A 17,259-nucleotide genomic window follows, 5' to 3' on the forward strand; every position below is an offset into this window, starting at 1 on the left:
TTCTTTCTCTCTCTCTCGCTTGCTCTCTCGCCCGTTCTCTACATAAATCCGTTGAATCGAACGTCGGAGGATGTCATTCAGCATGAAAATCAAGTGTCGCGCGAATCAGTTGTGGTACACACCTGTAAATGAAATGAAAGTAGCATTAGAATATTGAATTTTGACCAATTGGTGTGTATGTGTGTGTGTGTGTATGTGTCAAATTAGTGTCATTTTGCCGATACATTCGAATTGCATTATTCGACTGCTAATGTGAGTGCCCGAATTATTATTTGGTTTTTGTTTCATTTGGATCCGAAGAAAATAATGAGTAAGGTGCGGTCCGAGCCGATTTTCACTGTGTTACACACTCACACGATTCCGGTGCATATATAGCATTGTTTGCATTTATTTTTCATATGAATTTTGGATTAACCAATCAATTTAAACGAGAACACAAATCATTTGAACATCATTTTCAAGGTAATTTAATTCGCAGAAGAAGAAGAAGAAGAAGAAGAAGAACATTTACTGAAGAACCAGAAAGATCTAAGAGTGCTAGTTATGACAGCATTTGTCTTGTTATGTATAGTTTTTTTTTGCATATTTCTCGATGGGGTCGATTCGCACACACGTATTTACGTATAATCTATATTGCGTACAACTAGACACACATCAGATTCGCATAAAAAAAAAACTATTGTCCACGTTGAAAATTAAAATCTATTCACATATGTATGTATGTATATTTGATGTGGTTGTCGAATGTGGAAAGGAAACATTATTATTATGTGTCAAATGGAAAGGTATACACATCAAAAAAGGCCGAACAGTAACGGAGACAGCGAGAGAAAGAGTCAATCTCTTCGATCACTCGACACACAGAAGAAGAAAAAACCGATATTTATTTATTATGATTGTTTTTTTTCGCGTTGATTCTTGATTCTTCGCATCAGCACATTTTACTTCTTCGTGGTCGTTGTTGTCGTAGCACTTCAACTGGGTTGCCCTCAGTATTCGTGTTTATAAATTTAAAATTCATAGGCTTCTTATTTTCCATATCATTGTCATGAGGGGCGAATAAATTTTTGCTGCGTGTTTTTTCTTCTTCTTCTTCTTCTTCTTCTTCTCTCTGCTTTTCCTCTCGCAATTTATTTGATTGCTTTCATTTTTTTATGCTATTCGTTTTCAAAACATTTTGGTTTCGTAATTTCGATTCGGTTTTTTTTTCCTTCTGTGGTGTGTGGTACGGTTTTGCTCTCAATCTCAAAATCGAGGCTCAATTTCGTGCTCATTTCATTGTCACTGTTTTTTTTCGCTCTCTTTCAGATGATTTTCATAAATTCATTCTCCAAAAATGTTTTCATTGTTCCATTGAAACCAAATAATCAAATAAAAATTATGCAGGCAACAGTAGCGATATTGTTCATTTGGGCCTGCCATAGCATTCACATTTCATGTTCAACATTTTTCATTCACAATTTTTGTTTCATTTTGTTTTGTTGTTGTTGTAATTGAGCAAAAAAAAATGTTTTTCTAAAGGATTCGCAAAACAACAAAATCAAGATTCATTTCGTTTTATTTTGCTCGGTTCTTGTGGTCGAAATAAAAGAAAACAGAAATACTATTCTGACGAGTGAAGAAAAGACAAGCTAGCGAGAGTAAAGAAAAAAATAATAAAATATACCGTAGTATTTGTAGTATATTTCATACATACTAGTGAACGATCAGCAGCAACAGCAGAAACAACACTCAATCTGTCTTTTCAAATTATATATATATATATATATATATATTTTTATATACGTATATAACCTTTTTGCTCGCTCTCAGCTCACTCGCACAGCAAAACTTTTCTCTTTTTCAGTTCAGTGTTGTTCAACCAAAGAAGGGCAAAAAAATTTTTTCTCTATATATTGGCTGATTTCACGTATTTAAAAAAAATAACATTTGCCTCATTGGCAAATAAATCACGGTCCCAGTTAAATAATTTTAATAAATAAAAATTGTTTGAAGCGTACACAGTATTTATAGAATAATTTGAACCATTTGATTTGTTCAATGTTGGGAAAATTCGAAAAAAAAATTCGATTTGTGTTTGACGTGCTTACGATACGCGTGTAAAACAACTTGTAGTTGTCGCGTAATGGCGGCGATGATGATAATGCCTGACGAACAACGGTGTGTATTGAATGACTCGCTCGCATTGTCGAGACTCGAATTCTCTACTGGCCATGCAGATTTATTTCGTATTTTCGCTCTTAATACTTAAATGTCAGCGTAAACTAAAAATGCTATGCATCTTACTCTATTGGTTAGATGGTTGTCTCGTTCGGGCTAGCTGTTCGCACACAATAAACCGAACGAAAAACCCGATGTACGTGTGTGTATTGGTGGGCATGAAATGATGTGTCGAATGTATGTTTTGACGGTGCGCTGCATGTTATGTGTGCAACGCGAACAAGGCCCGTTCGTATCTGTGTATGTGTGTGTGTGTGTGTGTGGGTATTTTTGAGTGAACATGAGCAACGAATTCGGCTAGAAGAAGACAACCACATTCTTCGATGAAACGATTACCTGATGGGTGGTAAAATGTTGAAGTATGCAAATGAATTCGCTGCGGCCAGCAGACGGCACTGCAATCGCACCAATCGACTGAATGACAATACTTTAATTTTGTAGCGAATTTCAGCATTGACTGCAAACATTTTGAATACCAAACAGCCAAATACAACGGATTTAATGCTTTGAACGAACTGAAAAATGAGAATTGAAAATTGTTCACCAATTTTTTTTTGTCAAATAATTTTCCAAATAAATTGCATCTCATTCAACAGCGTTTGCAGAAATGAGATGAAAAATAAAACGTCATGTAGCGAATTATTCATCAGCGAATTGCGTTCATTGACAGTTCCGACCAAATACGAGCTTCTCACAATTTGGTTGTCACTGTTCACCTATATCTATCGCATACACACACAGAACCGATTTCATTCAATCCGAAAAATGTATTGAGAGAAACGAAACGGAAAATCCAAATCACACACTGTATGTCGATGTTTTTACGCATGTTCTAGTAGAGCTGTTCCTCTTTTCTAACGTAACAACAGCGAAGTGAGAGAACAAACGTACGAAAAGAAGAAAATAATTTTGCTCTCTTTTGCTACTGGTGGTGTGCATGTATTTGTGTGTGCACAAAATAAGACAACTGAATAAATAAGCAAAGGCAGAGCAGAAAAAAAACAATGGATTGGTCTGTCCGTCGACAAGAGTAAAATTAAATAATGATAGAACGAAATTTAAATTAAAAAACATAACATTTAACAATTAAATAGAAAAAAATCAACAAACACACACACATAGAGAGATTTTGATGTTTTTTTGTTGTTGTTGTTTTGGTTTAGATTGTATTTATTGTAATTCAAAATTGGTGTAAAGAAAATACGAGCAAAATATAAACAACAAAAATGGATGATAGCATAAATAATTTTATGGTTGATAATCGAATAAGATTTTTGGAGAATCGTGACAACAATTCGCGTTGGTGTGATCCAGATGTAAGTAATCCAACCTCGCATTTAATGCCATACACTTTCTCTTTCGATTCCATCGGACAAATCGATATTCAATTAATGTGTTGTGTTTTTCTTCGTGATTGGACCCATTCAGAATGGCAGCAATTTGGAATGTCCTGACTTGGATTTTGTGTACAGTGATACCGATACGCATCCAAATGAGATCGCCGAACTGTACAGCTACACCGAGCAAAGTGAATTCCATTTGAATATTCGGGTTAGTCGAGTCGCGCCCAAAATCGATGCTTTTTTTTCGTACATTTGATAATAATTTTTTCCCCTCATGTGTTCTATCATAGGCATTTGAAGAACAAATGGCCTATTACAGATTGGTACCAAGTTGGCAAAAGTTGACAGTGAATCAGCGCAAAGATGTTATACTCAAATTGCTCGATCAACTGGATCTATCGAGAAAGAATCTACGGATGCAGGCAGCTCGAACCATTTTGTATTTGGCACAGGGCTGCTTCTGTGAAGTGCAATCCGATCACGAGCAACTGGAATGGACCCGTGAAAATGTCAAGCTACTCTATAATATGGGAGTATTCGCAGTTTTTGTGGAACTTTTAAATTATGAGATTGAGTAAGTTCTAATTCTTCTAGTACTTCTGGTTCAATTCATTCTGCGAATTTGGATTTTTATGATGCTTTGTTTTTTTTTCACACAGAAATTCGAGTGCAACAAACATTGCAATGAGGAAAGTGGCCGTTTCATTGGCCGATTCCGTGGATTTGCGCATTATTTTATCAGTTTTGTACATTATGACGGAGGTGATTCGCAACGAAAAGGTGGCCGGATCAAATGATTTTAAGGACATCGCCGAAACATTCACAAATGAACTGAGTAAGTGATTTTTGACAACCTCTTTCTGTATCTATAAATCGGTTCAATACAAGACTTCAAATTAAATTGAGGCATTTAATCAATGGATTTCTTAATAAGAGATGACTTGAGTGAGTTATGTATATTGAGTGAAGAGTTCAATGAATTATAGGAAGAACTGGTTGAATTCTTGAAAATTTCCATGAAAGTCACATACTTAATGAGATTTAGAAAATAGATTTTCAAAATAGATGCAAACTGAGGAGAAATTCAAGTGGATTTTATTCAAATTACCCATTTTAAACGCATTTCAGACGCGCCCATCGGAGATGAACTCCTTGCAGTAAAGCTGTTGAATATGATAACACGATTTTGTGGCGGTACCGCTCCACATTTCCCTATGAAAAAAGTGCTGTTGCTGCTGTGGAAAATCTCGTTAGTCAGTTTGGGTGGAATGGACACGCTTCGGAGATTAAAAGGTAAATACAACACCTCGAATCATTGTCATGGACAAAACGATTTTATTCATCTAAGATGAATTTTCTTTGAATGTTATTTTGTCACCATTGAATTAAAGCCTTTTCATCTAGAAAAACATCGTTAAAACAATTTACTAAATCAAATTTTGCTAATCTAAATTCGAATGTGTTCACAGATGAATATAGGAAACAAAACAATTTAAGCCCCGTAAAAGAGGATACATTGGAAGTTGCCAGGTTGTCACATAATTTCAATTTTTATTTTCATTTTCAAGTTGAATTGAAAGATTTATTTGAGCTCGAAGTTTGAATTTCAATCACATATTCGGTTCAAATTATATCCAATTTAGAACTCCAAATCAAAAATTTATTCAAAATAAGAATTTCCAATCAAATCTTTGAATTTTCCTTGAAAACCGTCTTTATTTTCACTTTTGAGATCGATGAAAAATGTTGAATTTAATGAATTGTCTATTTTTATTCTGTTCCAATTCGATTAGGAATATGCGTCCAAGTTCGCCGCCTGCCACTGTGGCCGATATGCTGGACAATCAGAATGCAAAACGGAATCGTCCCTTCAGACGAGTACGTACGAACGATATATTGCAAGAGGTAGAGATGCTTTCTAGTTCTTCCCATTCTATTCATTGTGTGTGCTAATGATTCGGAATAATTTAACTAATTAATATTCTCACACGGATTTTGTTCCGGGACAACTTATGTTTTATATTTTTTTCGAAAAAACAATCAATCCAAGACAAAACGAATCAAACAAAACGAAAACCAATTACACAAACCAAACAAAAATCTGCTCTATTTTTCCGAGAGTTCCAACTAAAACTTCAGTTATAAGCTTACCAACGAAATCTAACGTTAATTTCTCGTGCTGAAAATGGTCAAACGAACAAAAAGAAAAGAATACAATCATTTCCAAACGATATTCCAATCGTTCCAAAATGAACAACATGACAGAAAAAGAGAGAGAGAGAGAGAGAGAGAGAGAGAGAGAGAGAGAGAGAGAGAAATCGATAAAAGCAACACTGACGAACCAAATTACCCGGATATTTTCCATGGCTTGGCTTGGCTAAAATTCCATCTTTCCATAAATTCCATCAAGAAAGCATTTCTATTACAAATCTTCATTAACAATCATTTAGTTTATCTCGCTCCTTGTGTGACTCTTTGTTGTTCACCCTCACGCATACACCATCCAATTGCTACTATCTAGCTAGACAAGAGAAAAGAGTGTGAAGAGACTACGTCAACATCCAATTCAATGTCGATGTTATTTCTTTAGAATTAAAACCCAAAAATTCACTGCTTTTTAGTAGAACATTTGATTCACAAGTAGATGTCCTGCCGTTTTTTTCTTCGAAAATTTGACATATGTCCACGGTACCAACCAATGGAGAAATTACTTCTAGACTTTGGTGCGCACGGTGTAACATATCGAAAATGATGGAAAAAAAACAGCGTGTTTACTGCATTGTTGAATCAGCATTTATTCATGCTCTCAGCCCAACGAACAACTTTCGTAGATCCTTTATTGAAAGATGAATGTCGAGCACTGCAATTTGTTTTTCAAATCAGTGTGAGAAGAAGATGCAATCAATTGATCAATTTTTCGTATGAGAAATGCACAAACACGAAAGTTGTTCGATGCGACTGTTGAATTTCCGTAGGATTCATTTCTTTCATTGTTATTGTAATTTATTATAAATGGTAGCTACTGAGTCCTTAATCAAATCATTTGTTTTTTGCTTCATGCCTTGCGTTCGTAAGGGAATCTAGAAAAAAAACGTTACTATTTCAATGTGTCCAAAGAATAACTGACTTCTGTTCTATATATTTTATTCTATCTTAAATGAACATATGAGATCTATTCTATTTTCCTTTTCTTTGAAAAAAAAAAAATATCATAGATTAAAATTAGCAAGTCTATAGTCTACTTTTCTCCCAAGACACATAACACACTCTGCCAGAATAACTCTGTATCTATTCTATTTCTATTTCCCTTGATAATGATGGTTCGGCTTGATTTCGTTCCAAAGTAATGTGCCTCATGTATTGGTCAAAATTGATGTGATCAAGCTGAATTGACTTTCTTCCTTCTTTCCGAGTGAAAAACCACAATAAACCAATCAAAAACATCCATCATTTGATTCGAGCATGCATTGTTTTGCCTATGAAACAAACCAAACAAACACACATACACAACATTTAGTTAACTCTTGGAGAAATACACTGTGTGACACTAGGGACCTTACAGTTAGACCGTGTATAGTAAATATAGATTCCACCTGATTTTTTTTGTGTTACCCCTCATTTTGGGATATTAGATCCAATGACATTGTAAATCAATTCTCATAACACCATGTGTTTAGTCCACAGTTGTGCACATTTCAAAACAGAAAAGATAAAAACAATGCAGAAAAAACCACGTACACACACAATAATTGAAACGCCTTTTTGCTTGAAGTTCATTTGCCTGTGTTAGTTATATCCTACTGAAACTCTTCTATCCAAGTAAAATAATGTTGTAAATACATATCCAAATTCTATCTAGAGAACATTTAGTTGAGTTGAACCAAAAAAACAAACAAACAAACACATACACTTTTTGCTATCAAAAGAGCTGTCTCTTACCATATGGTAAATGGTTTCGATGCAATAGCCATTCTTTGATTGACTTGATGTTTTTTGTGATTTTTTCGCGTGTGCCATCGGCCTCATCATTTCGGTGATGAGGTCGGATGGCGATAATCTCACGTAAAATTTCATTAAAACAGCGAGTTGATTGACGTATTTACCTTGTCTTTTTGTTTTAAATGAATGATCATTTTTTATGAATGAACATGCAGTGCACGCCTTGTGATCATACCCTTAAACCGATTTAGTCTAAATTTGGGTCTCAGTCCATTTTGTTTAGTCTCATTCATTGTGTCTATATTTCGTTTTTTTCTTTTGTTTTAGACGAAAAAAAAACATTGCAAAATTACGTATAGCTTTGAATGTTTGACTCACATTTAGACGTATATATATATATAGTTTATTCATTCTCTTGTGCATTTGCATACTATCTTACATTTTGTACCTAAACATCCAGTTCAATGACTACTCCATTATCTGTTTGTTACTACTTTTGTTGTAAATTTCTTTATTTCTTCACTCTTCTTCTTTAATTCGTGACGGAAGAGTATTAATGCGTTTCTTTTTCCAAATCACTTGTTTTGTTTACAATTATTGTTGTAAATTTAAACAATAAATAGCAAAGCTTGATCAAACAAAGTTCATTGGATGAACAAGAGCAAATGACATTGGAACAGCAGGAGAATGATGAGGAAATCAATGATGATTATCGACCGACAACAAATGGCACTGATACAACTACACCGCCAGAAAATCCAAATCCAGAAAATGAAGATACGGTCAGTTCGAATGGAACGACAGCGCTCACAATGGCGCCATCGACAACCGCACCACCCAATTGGAATCAGAGTAAGTCTATCTACGCGCTATACAAGATACCGTGTTGATTTAGTACGAATTGATTCAATATGATTGGGAAAAGACGTTTTTACATGATTTGATTGAGGAAGCCACTCTGATTTAACCCAAAATCGAAATATATAGTTCAATAGCGGATGTTGCTGTTGTTTCGAAATTAATCGAATTGAAATGCTTCAAATCAAAGAAAATCAATTCAAATATTAGCATTAAGTTCGAGTATCGTTAAAAAGAGCTCAGCATTGTGTTCCATAAATGTTATCAGAACATCAAAGCAAGAATCAAGTGCTAATCAATTACTATCAACTTTTCAGTTATAAAACTACCATGGGCGCCAAAGGTGCGTCAAAAGGACATCGACCAGTTTTTATATGATTCACGAAACAAATTCATTGGCTACTCATTCACCGGTGATCACGAGAGTTTGGCTGGACTTCCGCATCCCATACACGAAGGATATAACATTCTCAAAAAAGTAAAATTTTCAGTAGTTTTTTTTTTTCTATCAAAGGAGTGTCGTACAATGTACACTCACTTTATAAAGACTTATCGAAAAATTCATCATTTCTTGCTGATGTGTCATCCAAGATATAACACATAAGCCCCTAGATAATTTTATTCATTTTTCTGCAAACTTCAACATCAGTTCATTCATTTTTCCTTCCTTTTTCCAGCATATGTACACTAGTCTATCAGATATTCATATAAAACGCGAAGAAGAAATCGCTCGGAATCCATTGGTCAATGTTGAAAATGATATTCCAATGACGCCCGCCGAAATTCTGTATCAAGCAATTCTACCAAATCTTCCGCAGTGTATGATTGCACTATTGAAAATCCTGTTGGCCGCATCGCCCACATCCAAAGCCAAAACCGAAAGCATTAATATTATGGCTGACGTTTTGCCTGAAGAAATGCCGTAAGTTACACGAACGGAATGACAGTTCAGTACAGACTCTAACTAGGAAAAAAACCATTTTTCTAACACAAATGTCAAGTTTGATAACAGAGAAGGAACTGATTTGTATACAATGGATGGTTTCATTTTCGTTTCTGTGTCTTTTTTGCTTGACAACTTTTTCTCTTTGACTACTTTTGTGCTAAAACTTTTTCGGTCTTAAATTGATTTGTTGTTTCTTTTTGTATCTTTTTCCAAAATTTGCATGTGTATGTTTGAAACACCAAAAAAGTTTTTTTTTTTAAATTTGTCATCATTTCCATTGATTTCATCTAACTGTTCGATTCTCTGCCTCTCATTAGTGTAACGGTAACGCAATCAACAAAGCTGGGCATCGATGTGAATCGTCATAAGGAGATTATCATAAAAGCAGTGTCTGCCATTTTATTGTTGTATTTGAAGCATTTCAAAATCAATCATGTGTATCAATTTGAGGTGATGTCACAGCATTTAGTGTTTGCCAATTGTATACCATTGGTGTTGAAATTCTTCAATCAAAACCTATTGGGCTACGTTGGATCAAAGAATGTGTAAGTAGAATGTTTGATAAACAGAGTTTGCTCAACATTTTATTAATCGAATATATGGTTCATCGATTAATTTATTTCATTTGTGGCACAGAATTCCAATATTGGATTTCCCGGCTTGCATAATCGGTGATTCACCACCGGAACTCACGTCGGACAGTTTGGTCATCGGAGATACTGCACCGTATTCATGGCGAAATATATTTTCGTGCATCAATTTGTTGCGAATTCTCAATAAGCTAACAAAATGGAAACATTCACGTGTCATGATGCTGGTGGTGTTTAAAGCGGCCCCAATTTTAAAACGAACATTAAAAGTGAGACATGCTCTGATGCAATTGTATGTGCTGAAATTGTTGAAAATGCAAACCAAATATCTGGGACGTCAATGGCGTAAAACTAATATGAAAATCATTAGTGCGATTTACGAAAAGGTTCGACATCGTCTCAACGATGACTGGGCATTCGGCAATGGTGAGTTGTACACATTCTTTGAGCTGATATGATATCGCGTATTTGTGACATATGAACTCAATACGTGTTCATATTCCTCTTTATCATTTCTAACACGAAATCTTTCTTTGCAAAAACAGATTTAGATGCCCGCCCATGGGATTTCCAGATGGAAGAGTGCACATTGCGTTCGTGCGTCGATCGTTTCAATAATCGACGGTATTTGTCGGCACAAGCCTATATGAATGCGAAAAATGCTCATGTTATGCCACATTTGCTACCCAATGCCAACAATGCAAATATTCAAGTGTCGGCCACCTCATCAAGTATGTCAAATCAAATTGGCTTTGCAGCTGGCGGTGTTGGCACGATTGGAAACAGTAATGCCGTCAATTCAAATGGTAAGTTTCATCGGAAGAAATTGCATTCGATTGCGAAAATTCGAAGTTTCGGCTTTTTGAATCAGAATCAATTTCGAATGCCAGCTTCACAGTTTTTTCATCCTCATTTTCCTTTTTTTTCTTCAAAAATACACCAATCGATTCTGATTTTAACTCCTTTTTCTCTTCACTACTTTTAAAGGTATCGCCAACAGCTGCGGGATCTCACAAATCGGCAATTCAAATGGTCAGCCACAGTCGAATGAATTCAATGAACCGTACGATAACAACAGTCTAATCGATATTGCCGTTGGTTCACATTTCTTGAACGGTGGCCAAGAGCGTAGCTCATACACATCGGGCTACGGTGCATGGGACATGGAAAATGTGGATCTGAGCGAAGATTTCAAAAAACACTATGAAGTGTGGCTACAAAAGGAAGTGTTCAGCATTAAAATCGATTGGGACTCATTGCGAACGGTGTACGATATTGAAATGGACGACAATAAAGTGAATGGGAAAACGTTGAATGATGCAACCGCCAAAATTGATTCTAAAGTTGTGATCCAGTGATTTCATCATCGAAATTAATGTCATCTGGAATCGTCAAAATCAAAATGTGTATTCGTTTGGCACAGCAAATTTTCCTACGAAACATACAACAACATCAACACTCAAGCCACATAATATCAATGTCCTTTGTAGATTTATTGTTTAAAATATGCTTAATAAATTAGTACGGAAAATCACACACTAACAAAATAAAAAAAAACCCAGATCAATTCTCAAAAGATGTGTTTTGATTGTGAAATGTGAGTTTCATTTTTATTACGCAGAGAGAGCGCTGTTTTGAAGTCATAAATCACTGAGACATCGCGCATACAATATGTGTATTTTCCCCTCGTTTCCCATTTTCTTCTTGCTTTTCTCGCAATTTCTGAAGAAAATTGGATTTTTGTATAATGTTTATATTCCAAAAGGTGACGTCGACGCGCCATCTGCATGAACAAAGCAACTGTCAGTCTCACTTTTGGAACTATGACTTTTGATACCATAGAAACGTACGAAATGGTATTAGATTGAACAAAAAGTGATAAAGAGAAATGTTTTTGCTGCCAATATTATTTCATATAATAAAATCAAGCAAATTCTAATACTTCTGCATTTAATGTAGTGATAAAAACTAATGTATGAGCTAAAATATAAAAAAAATAAATAAATAAAAACGGGTATCGAACTTTTGACCCTTCACATTAAAGTGTGAGTTGCTAACGCTTGCGTTGTGGAATCCGTTGGAGTTCATATGGTTTTAAATGAACACACTCAATGGCTTTTTAAGCATTTTCATACCATTTCGACAATAATATATATTTCAATAGATTAAAATAGATTTTTTTTTACATTTTATCCATTGCGCCAAACCAATAAATGAAAGAAATGCAAATTAAATTTGATTTACTTCGTTTATTAAGTGAACAATACATTTTGATGTTCATAGAAAATGTGATTTCGTCTCGAGACACACACCGCCACCACAGCCCTGTGGTAAAACGCGCGCACCGGAGCGCCGGCGGTAGTGAGTTCGATTCTCTCACGGAAATTGGGGATCCGAAGGGCTGAGCAATCAATCAAAATCAAAAACCATTGTTGTTATTATATGTTCGAAAAAAGAAAAAAAAAGAGTTCCCCCAATTTTTTGACAAATTAGATTTAAAAATAAAATTTTTTTTGATTGAAATGAAGATATTTTGTTTGTTCAGTTGATTGGTACTGAGATCTTCATCGGTATCTGAAAAATAAAATAAAACTGTTTGAATCATTGGTTTAATTTAAACTATACAAAAAGTATATGCCTGGCAAATTATACACTGGTAACTTAACTCGCGATTTTATTTTAAACAATTTCATTTTGCTTTCAATAATTAAGTAATAATTTGTTTGTAGAATAATTGAATTTACTTACTGATGGTCTGGACGACGAAGAATTTAATGTTTGAAGATCTTTTTGAGCCATTCTCCAATTGAATTATAACCGAAATGATGTTCGTTTTGTCAAAGGTATGAAAGTCAAGGTGCATTTGGCTTTTTTCTCCGTATGTACGTATACGCACAGCTATTGAATGTGAAACATATGCACACGCATACTCTGTATTCATGCGTTGGCAAATCGTAGGCTAGACAGCAGATGTTCATTTCGATAATTGGCCTGTTGAATGATTTTTTTAATGGAAAATTTCAGAAATGTTTTGATTTGAGCACAATCATATTGAAAACATACATCGTTTTATTAAATGTGACCACTTCTTCTTAATCTATTTGATTATTTAATTTTGTTTTCTATGAACGATAAATGTCCGAAAAAAAGCAGACGCCATTTTGAACGATTAGAATTGACGCATTATTTTCGTTTCGATTGGAATTTTGCCGTTGATTTTTCACACAAATGAGTAAATAGTTTGTTAAAAAAATATTGGAATTTTACTTACTGATGGTCTGGACGATGAAGAATTTAATGTTTAAAGATCTTCTTGAGCCATTTTCCAACTAATTTATAGCCGGAATGATGTTCGTTCACGACAAAGGTTGAATAATGACTGGCTTGGCTTGGCTTCTTCTCCGCATGTGTGTATATTCACAGAACATATAACATATGCATACGCACACATGCTTACATTTATATTCACTGATATATAGAATACACTACCCTGCAAAAGTTTGAATTCATGAGCTTTATTTTCATACAAAATATTTGTTTGGAAATATGCAATGATGGCGATTATAACTATGAGTTGTGGTCTCTATCTATATGAAATGTGCCATGTTGATTGTGTACAATTTGAAGAACAAAATAACTGAATTTTTGGAGAAAAAAAGTACTAAATATTTCACACTGCCGGACCCACAACTTTGCACAGTAGTGTATCGGAAAAGGTTTCTATGGCTGTTTGGTTGTGAATGTGTTTACACGCATGCGTATTGACACACGTATGGTCTAATAATGTATTTGTCGAGAATTTTCGTACTGCACGAATCATATACAATGTCTTCTGACGTCTAAACTCACAAAGGCACAATGAACATCATTTTCATAGAACAGCGGTTTGAGCAGATGTTCATAGTATATTATGCAATGTTCTATTCCGTTTGTAACACAGTCCAACAAAATTCGGGTCATGGAAAAATAACGCACAATGGCATATCAGACATGAAAGTATTCCTAGAGACTAGCAAAACCCCAAAGGCGTTTTGCATTATTTGCTCGTATAAGAAAGTAATGGCCATAGGCAGTTTTCGTTGCTCATTCGATTTTTCTCAATATGGTACATGTAGATTTTGGGCCATATCTTGTAAAATATTCGAATTATTATGTTGTTGTCAACGGCAAAGTTGTAGAAAAGAGTCTAGTTAACGAATTTTTTGAACATACTATACCCTAAAAAAAAACTTTTTGTCAATGTTTTGGAGCAAAATGTCGAAAAAATCGGAAAAAAATTCAATTTTTCGACCAGAGCTCAAAAAGTATGCAATTTTTTTGGTTATTGTTTTCAGCAAAGTTGTAGCCAAAGTAACACTGCTAATTTTTACTCTTGATGCCAAACCAAAAAAATCACGTTTTAACCATTTTTTGGACCGAAAATCGCTTTTTAGTACCAGAAATGGCCATTCTGTTCAAGTTTTTGGCCGATTACTTGCAAATAACCATATATATTTTCATATTATTCGCTTGGATTTTCATAAAAGTGTCTCTGCAGATAACTTGAACGAATTTTTTAACTAATTTAATGAAAGAATTCACTCATTTGTCAAAAAATTTCGGGTTTTGGAACAATTTTTGAGCATTTGGTGGATATTAAGCCAAATTGAGTCATGAAAACAGTAATATTTCAGGATTGAATGTATTCCATATCAAAGCTGATGATCACAGCTAAAAAATGAGTTCAATGCGATCCACTTATAACATCTAGTTGGAAAGTTATCTCTCTACAAGTGATGACATGTCGATTTTTTCACGATTTTGGCGCTAGACATCACTTAAGAAGCCATAACTACCCAACCAGACGTCATAGAGAGATCGCATTTTCCATATTTTCTAGGTAAGAACCTCAGCTTTAAAATTCCGTACAGCTAAATCTGAAAAATATCACCTGTCATGACATTATTTGGCTCAATGTCCACAAAATCCCGAAAAATGGGTCCAAAAATCAAATTTTCTCTATAAAAATAATTTTTTTTCACTCAAATATTAAAAATCATGCTTGAATTATCTGAAGTGATGTTGGAAGTATCCATAAAGATATTCTCTAATAGAAAAAATTGATTTTTGGACCCATTTTTGGGGATTTTGTGGACATTGAGCCAAATAATGTCATGACAGGTGATATATTTCAGATTTAGCTGTACGGAATTTTAAAGCTGACGTTCTTACCTAGAAAATATGGATAATGCGATCTCTCTATGACGTCTGGTTGGGTAGTTATGGCTTCTCAAGTGATGACTAGTGGCAAAATCGTGAAAAAATCGACATGTCATCACTTGTAGAGAGATAATTTCCCAACTAAACGTTATAAGTGGATCGCATTGGACTCATTTTTTAGCTGTGAACATCAGCTTTGAAATGGAATACATTCAATCCTGAAATATTACTGTTTCCATGAATTGATTTTGCTTCATATCCACCAAACGCTCAAAAATTGTTCCAAAACCCGAAATTTTTTGACAAATGAGTGAATTTTTTTATTTAATTAGCTAAAAAATTCATTCAAGTTATCTACAGAGATACTTTTATGAAAATCCAAGCGAATATAAAATGAAAATATATATGGTTATTTGCAAGTAATCGGCCAAAAACTTGAACAGAATGGCCATTTCTGGTACTAAAAAGCGATTTTCGGTCCAAAAAATGGTTAAAACGTGATTTTTTTGGTTTGGCATCAAGAGTAAAAATTAGCAGTGTTACTTTGGCTACAACTTTGCTGAAAACAATAACCAAAAAAATTGCATACTTTTTGAGCTCTGGTCGAAAAATTGAATTTTTTTCCGATTTTTTCGACATTTTGCTCCAAAACATTGACTAAAAGTTTTTTTTAGGTTATAGTATGTTCATAAAATTTATTCAATGGACTCTTTTCTACAACTTTGCCCTTGACAGCAACATAATAATTCAAGTATTTTACAAGATATGGCCCAAAATCTACATGTACCATATTGAGAAAAATCGAATGAGCAACGAAAACTGCCTATGGCCATTACTTTCTTATACGAGCTAATAATGCAAAACGCCTTTGGGGTTTTGCTAGTCTATAGGAATACTTTAATGTCTGATATGCCATTGTGCGTTATTTTTTTTTTGTTGTACTGTGTAATCTGCGCTCAACGCGCTTCATTACGTTTCATTCCACTTTAAGTATCCATAGTGTACACAGTCCATAAAGCCGAATGAAGTGAATATTAACTATATAAGGGACATTCAACAGAGCGGGATAGCGCGAAATGTACGGAGCCGGTCACATACACACACGCGCACGCTTCGTTTGTATGCGGCGCAGAGTGCGTGCGACACTACGAATAAACATGGCGCGTCTGCACACAGAGTGTGTGTCGCACACATATGGATACTTAGAGCGGAATGAAGCGTATATGAAGCGCGTTGAGCGCAAGTTACAAACGGGATGAAATTTACTTGGCAGATGCACAGAAACTGAACATGATTTCCTTCTATGAGTTGCATATAAATCACACTGAAAACCATCCACCTTCGTCGTTGTCGTATATACTATACATGCGAATGTGTGTGCATGGTGCTATTTTCGTGTACAGTGAACGCATTTATACAGACCGAAATGAATTTGGAAGAAATCTCAATTGATTTCATCAAGTTGAATGAATTTATCGGTGTGATTGTGATCGCACGCAATTTCATTTTTCGATTGGATTTTTTGTCTGTTCGCACACATTTATCTGAAATAAACATGAGTAAACATCAATATATCTGGTTATTTTTAACATGATATAATAGTTTTATGTTTTTAAAACATAGATGTTCAAAGTTGATGAGTTTTTCGTTTACATTACGTATCTATTCCGTTTCTGAAATACTTTATTGTTTATCGGTTTCGCGAGAGAGAAAAACTCAACAAAATTGAAAAATTCCGAATATACGGTTGTTCTGACACATAAGAAATCATTACCGATCATAAACTCACCATTTTCAAGGTAAATAACAACGTATAGGCGATCTTGAAAAAATCGTACACGAAACAAAGAACCAGAAAAACAAGCGTCCAAATAACTCGTCCATCTGATCACTTGATTGAGTTTTGTGAGCTCAAGTTGAACTTATAACATAAGCTCGTCGCAAAGGCGTTTAATCGCCAGCCAATCTCTCTCTCTCACTTTCTCTGTTCTTAACCTAGAATTCGGAAATTGGACCACTTAAATCTAATGAAAGAATAAATGCTGTGTTTCATTTTAGTCATATAAATGCGTTTTATTTTTTTATCTGTTTTATTTTCTCTCGTTTTTTTTTTGCTCGGTTTTCTTTCTTGCAATTTTTCGATTTATTGTAACCATCAAAATAT

The 17,259-nt window shown here is 34.6% G+C and overlaps 1 protein-coding gene and 1 long non-coding RNA gene across 9 annotated transcripts; one reads left to right on the forward strand and one right to left on the reverse strand.

Annotated features, from left to right (window-relative positions):
• Window positions 1–77: 77 nt before the first annotated feature.
• Window positions 78–11,472, forward strand: LOC129574760 (striatin-interacting protein 1 homolog). 8 transcript variants are annotated; one of them, XM_055457204.1, is made up of 15 exons: window positions 78–462; window positions 3,384–3,536; window positions 3,649–3,771; window positions 3,854–4,137; window positions 4,223–4,398; window positions 4,692–4,856; window positions 5,033–5,093; window positions 5,357–5,468; window positions 8,126–8,354; window positions 8,678–8,838; window positions 9,038–9,282; window positions 9,624–9,851; window positions 9,943–10,322; window positions 10,442–10,702; window positions 10,884–11,472. In XM_055457204.1, exons 2-15 carry the CDS (start codon window positions 3,447–3,449, stop codon window positions 11,252–11,254), a joined length of 2,886 nt encoding a protein of 961 aa, XP_055313179.1. In that variant the 5' UTR covers window positions 78–462; window positions 3,384–3,446; the 3' UTR covers window positions 11,255–11,472. The 8 variants fall into 8 exon arrangements, with proteins under 8 accessions (XP_055313179.1, XP_055313181.1, XP_055313182.1 ...); XM_055457206.1 differs by having other exon boundaries at window positions 255–315; XM_055457207.1 differs by lacking the exon at window positions 78–462 and adding an exon at window positions 1,845–2,160.
• Window positions 11,473–12,125: 653 nt separating this feature from the next.
• LOC129574761 (uncharacterized) lies at window positions 12,126–13,302 on the reverse strand. Its single transcript, XR_008688728.1, has 3 exons — window positions 13,168–13,302; window positions 12,645–12,887; window positions 12,126–12,470 (listed from the first exon to the last, which is right to left on the reverse strand). It is a non-coding gene; the product is annotated as an uncharacterized LOC129574761 (long non-coding RNA).
• Window positions 13,303–17,259: the final 3,957 nt, after the last annotated feature.

The sequence above is a fragment of the Sitodiplosis mosellana genome, unplaced genomic scaffold (genome assembly GCF_009176505.1).
Source record: "Sitodiplosis mosellana isolate CC-2019 unplaced genomic scaffold, AAFC_SMos_1.0 Smas_scaffold_6165, whole genome shotgun sequence".
In the NCBI taxonomy this organism is placed as follows: Eukaryota; Metazoa; Arthropoda; class Insecta; order Diptera; family Cecidomyiidae; genus Sitodiplosis; species Sitodiplosis mosellana.

Coding starts and splice junctions, on each gene's coding strand:
- LOC129574760 (XM_055457204.1), top strand. CDS start 3,447: ATGGATGATAGCATAAATAATTTTATGGTTGATAATCGAATAAGATTT. Junction 3,537..3,648: donor CGCGTTGGTGTGATCCAGAT/GTAAGTAATCCA, acceptor GGACCCATTCAG/AATGGCAGCAATTTGGAATG. Junction 9,852..9,942: donor TACGTTGGATCAAAGAATGT/GTAAGTAGAATG, acceptor TTTGTGGCACAG/AATTCCAATATTGGATTTCC.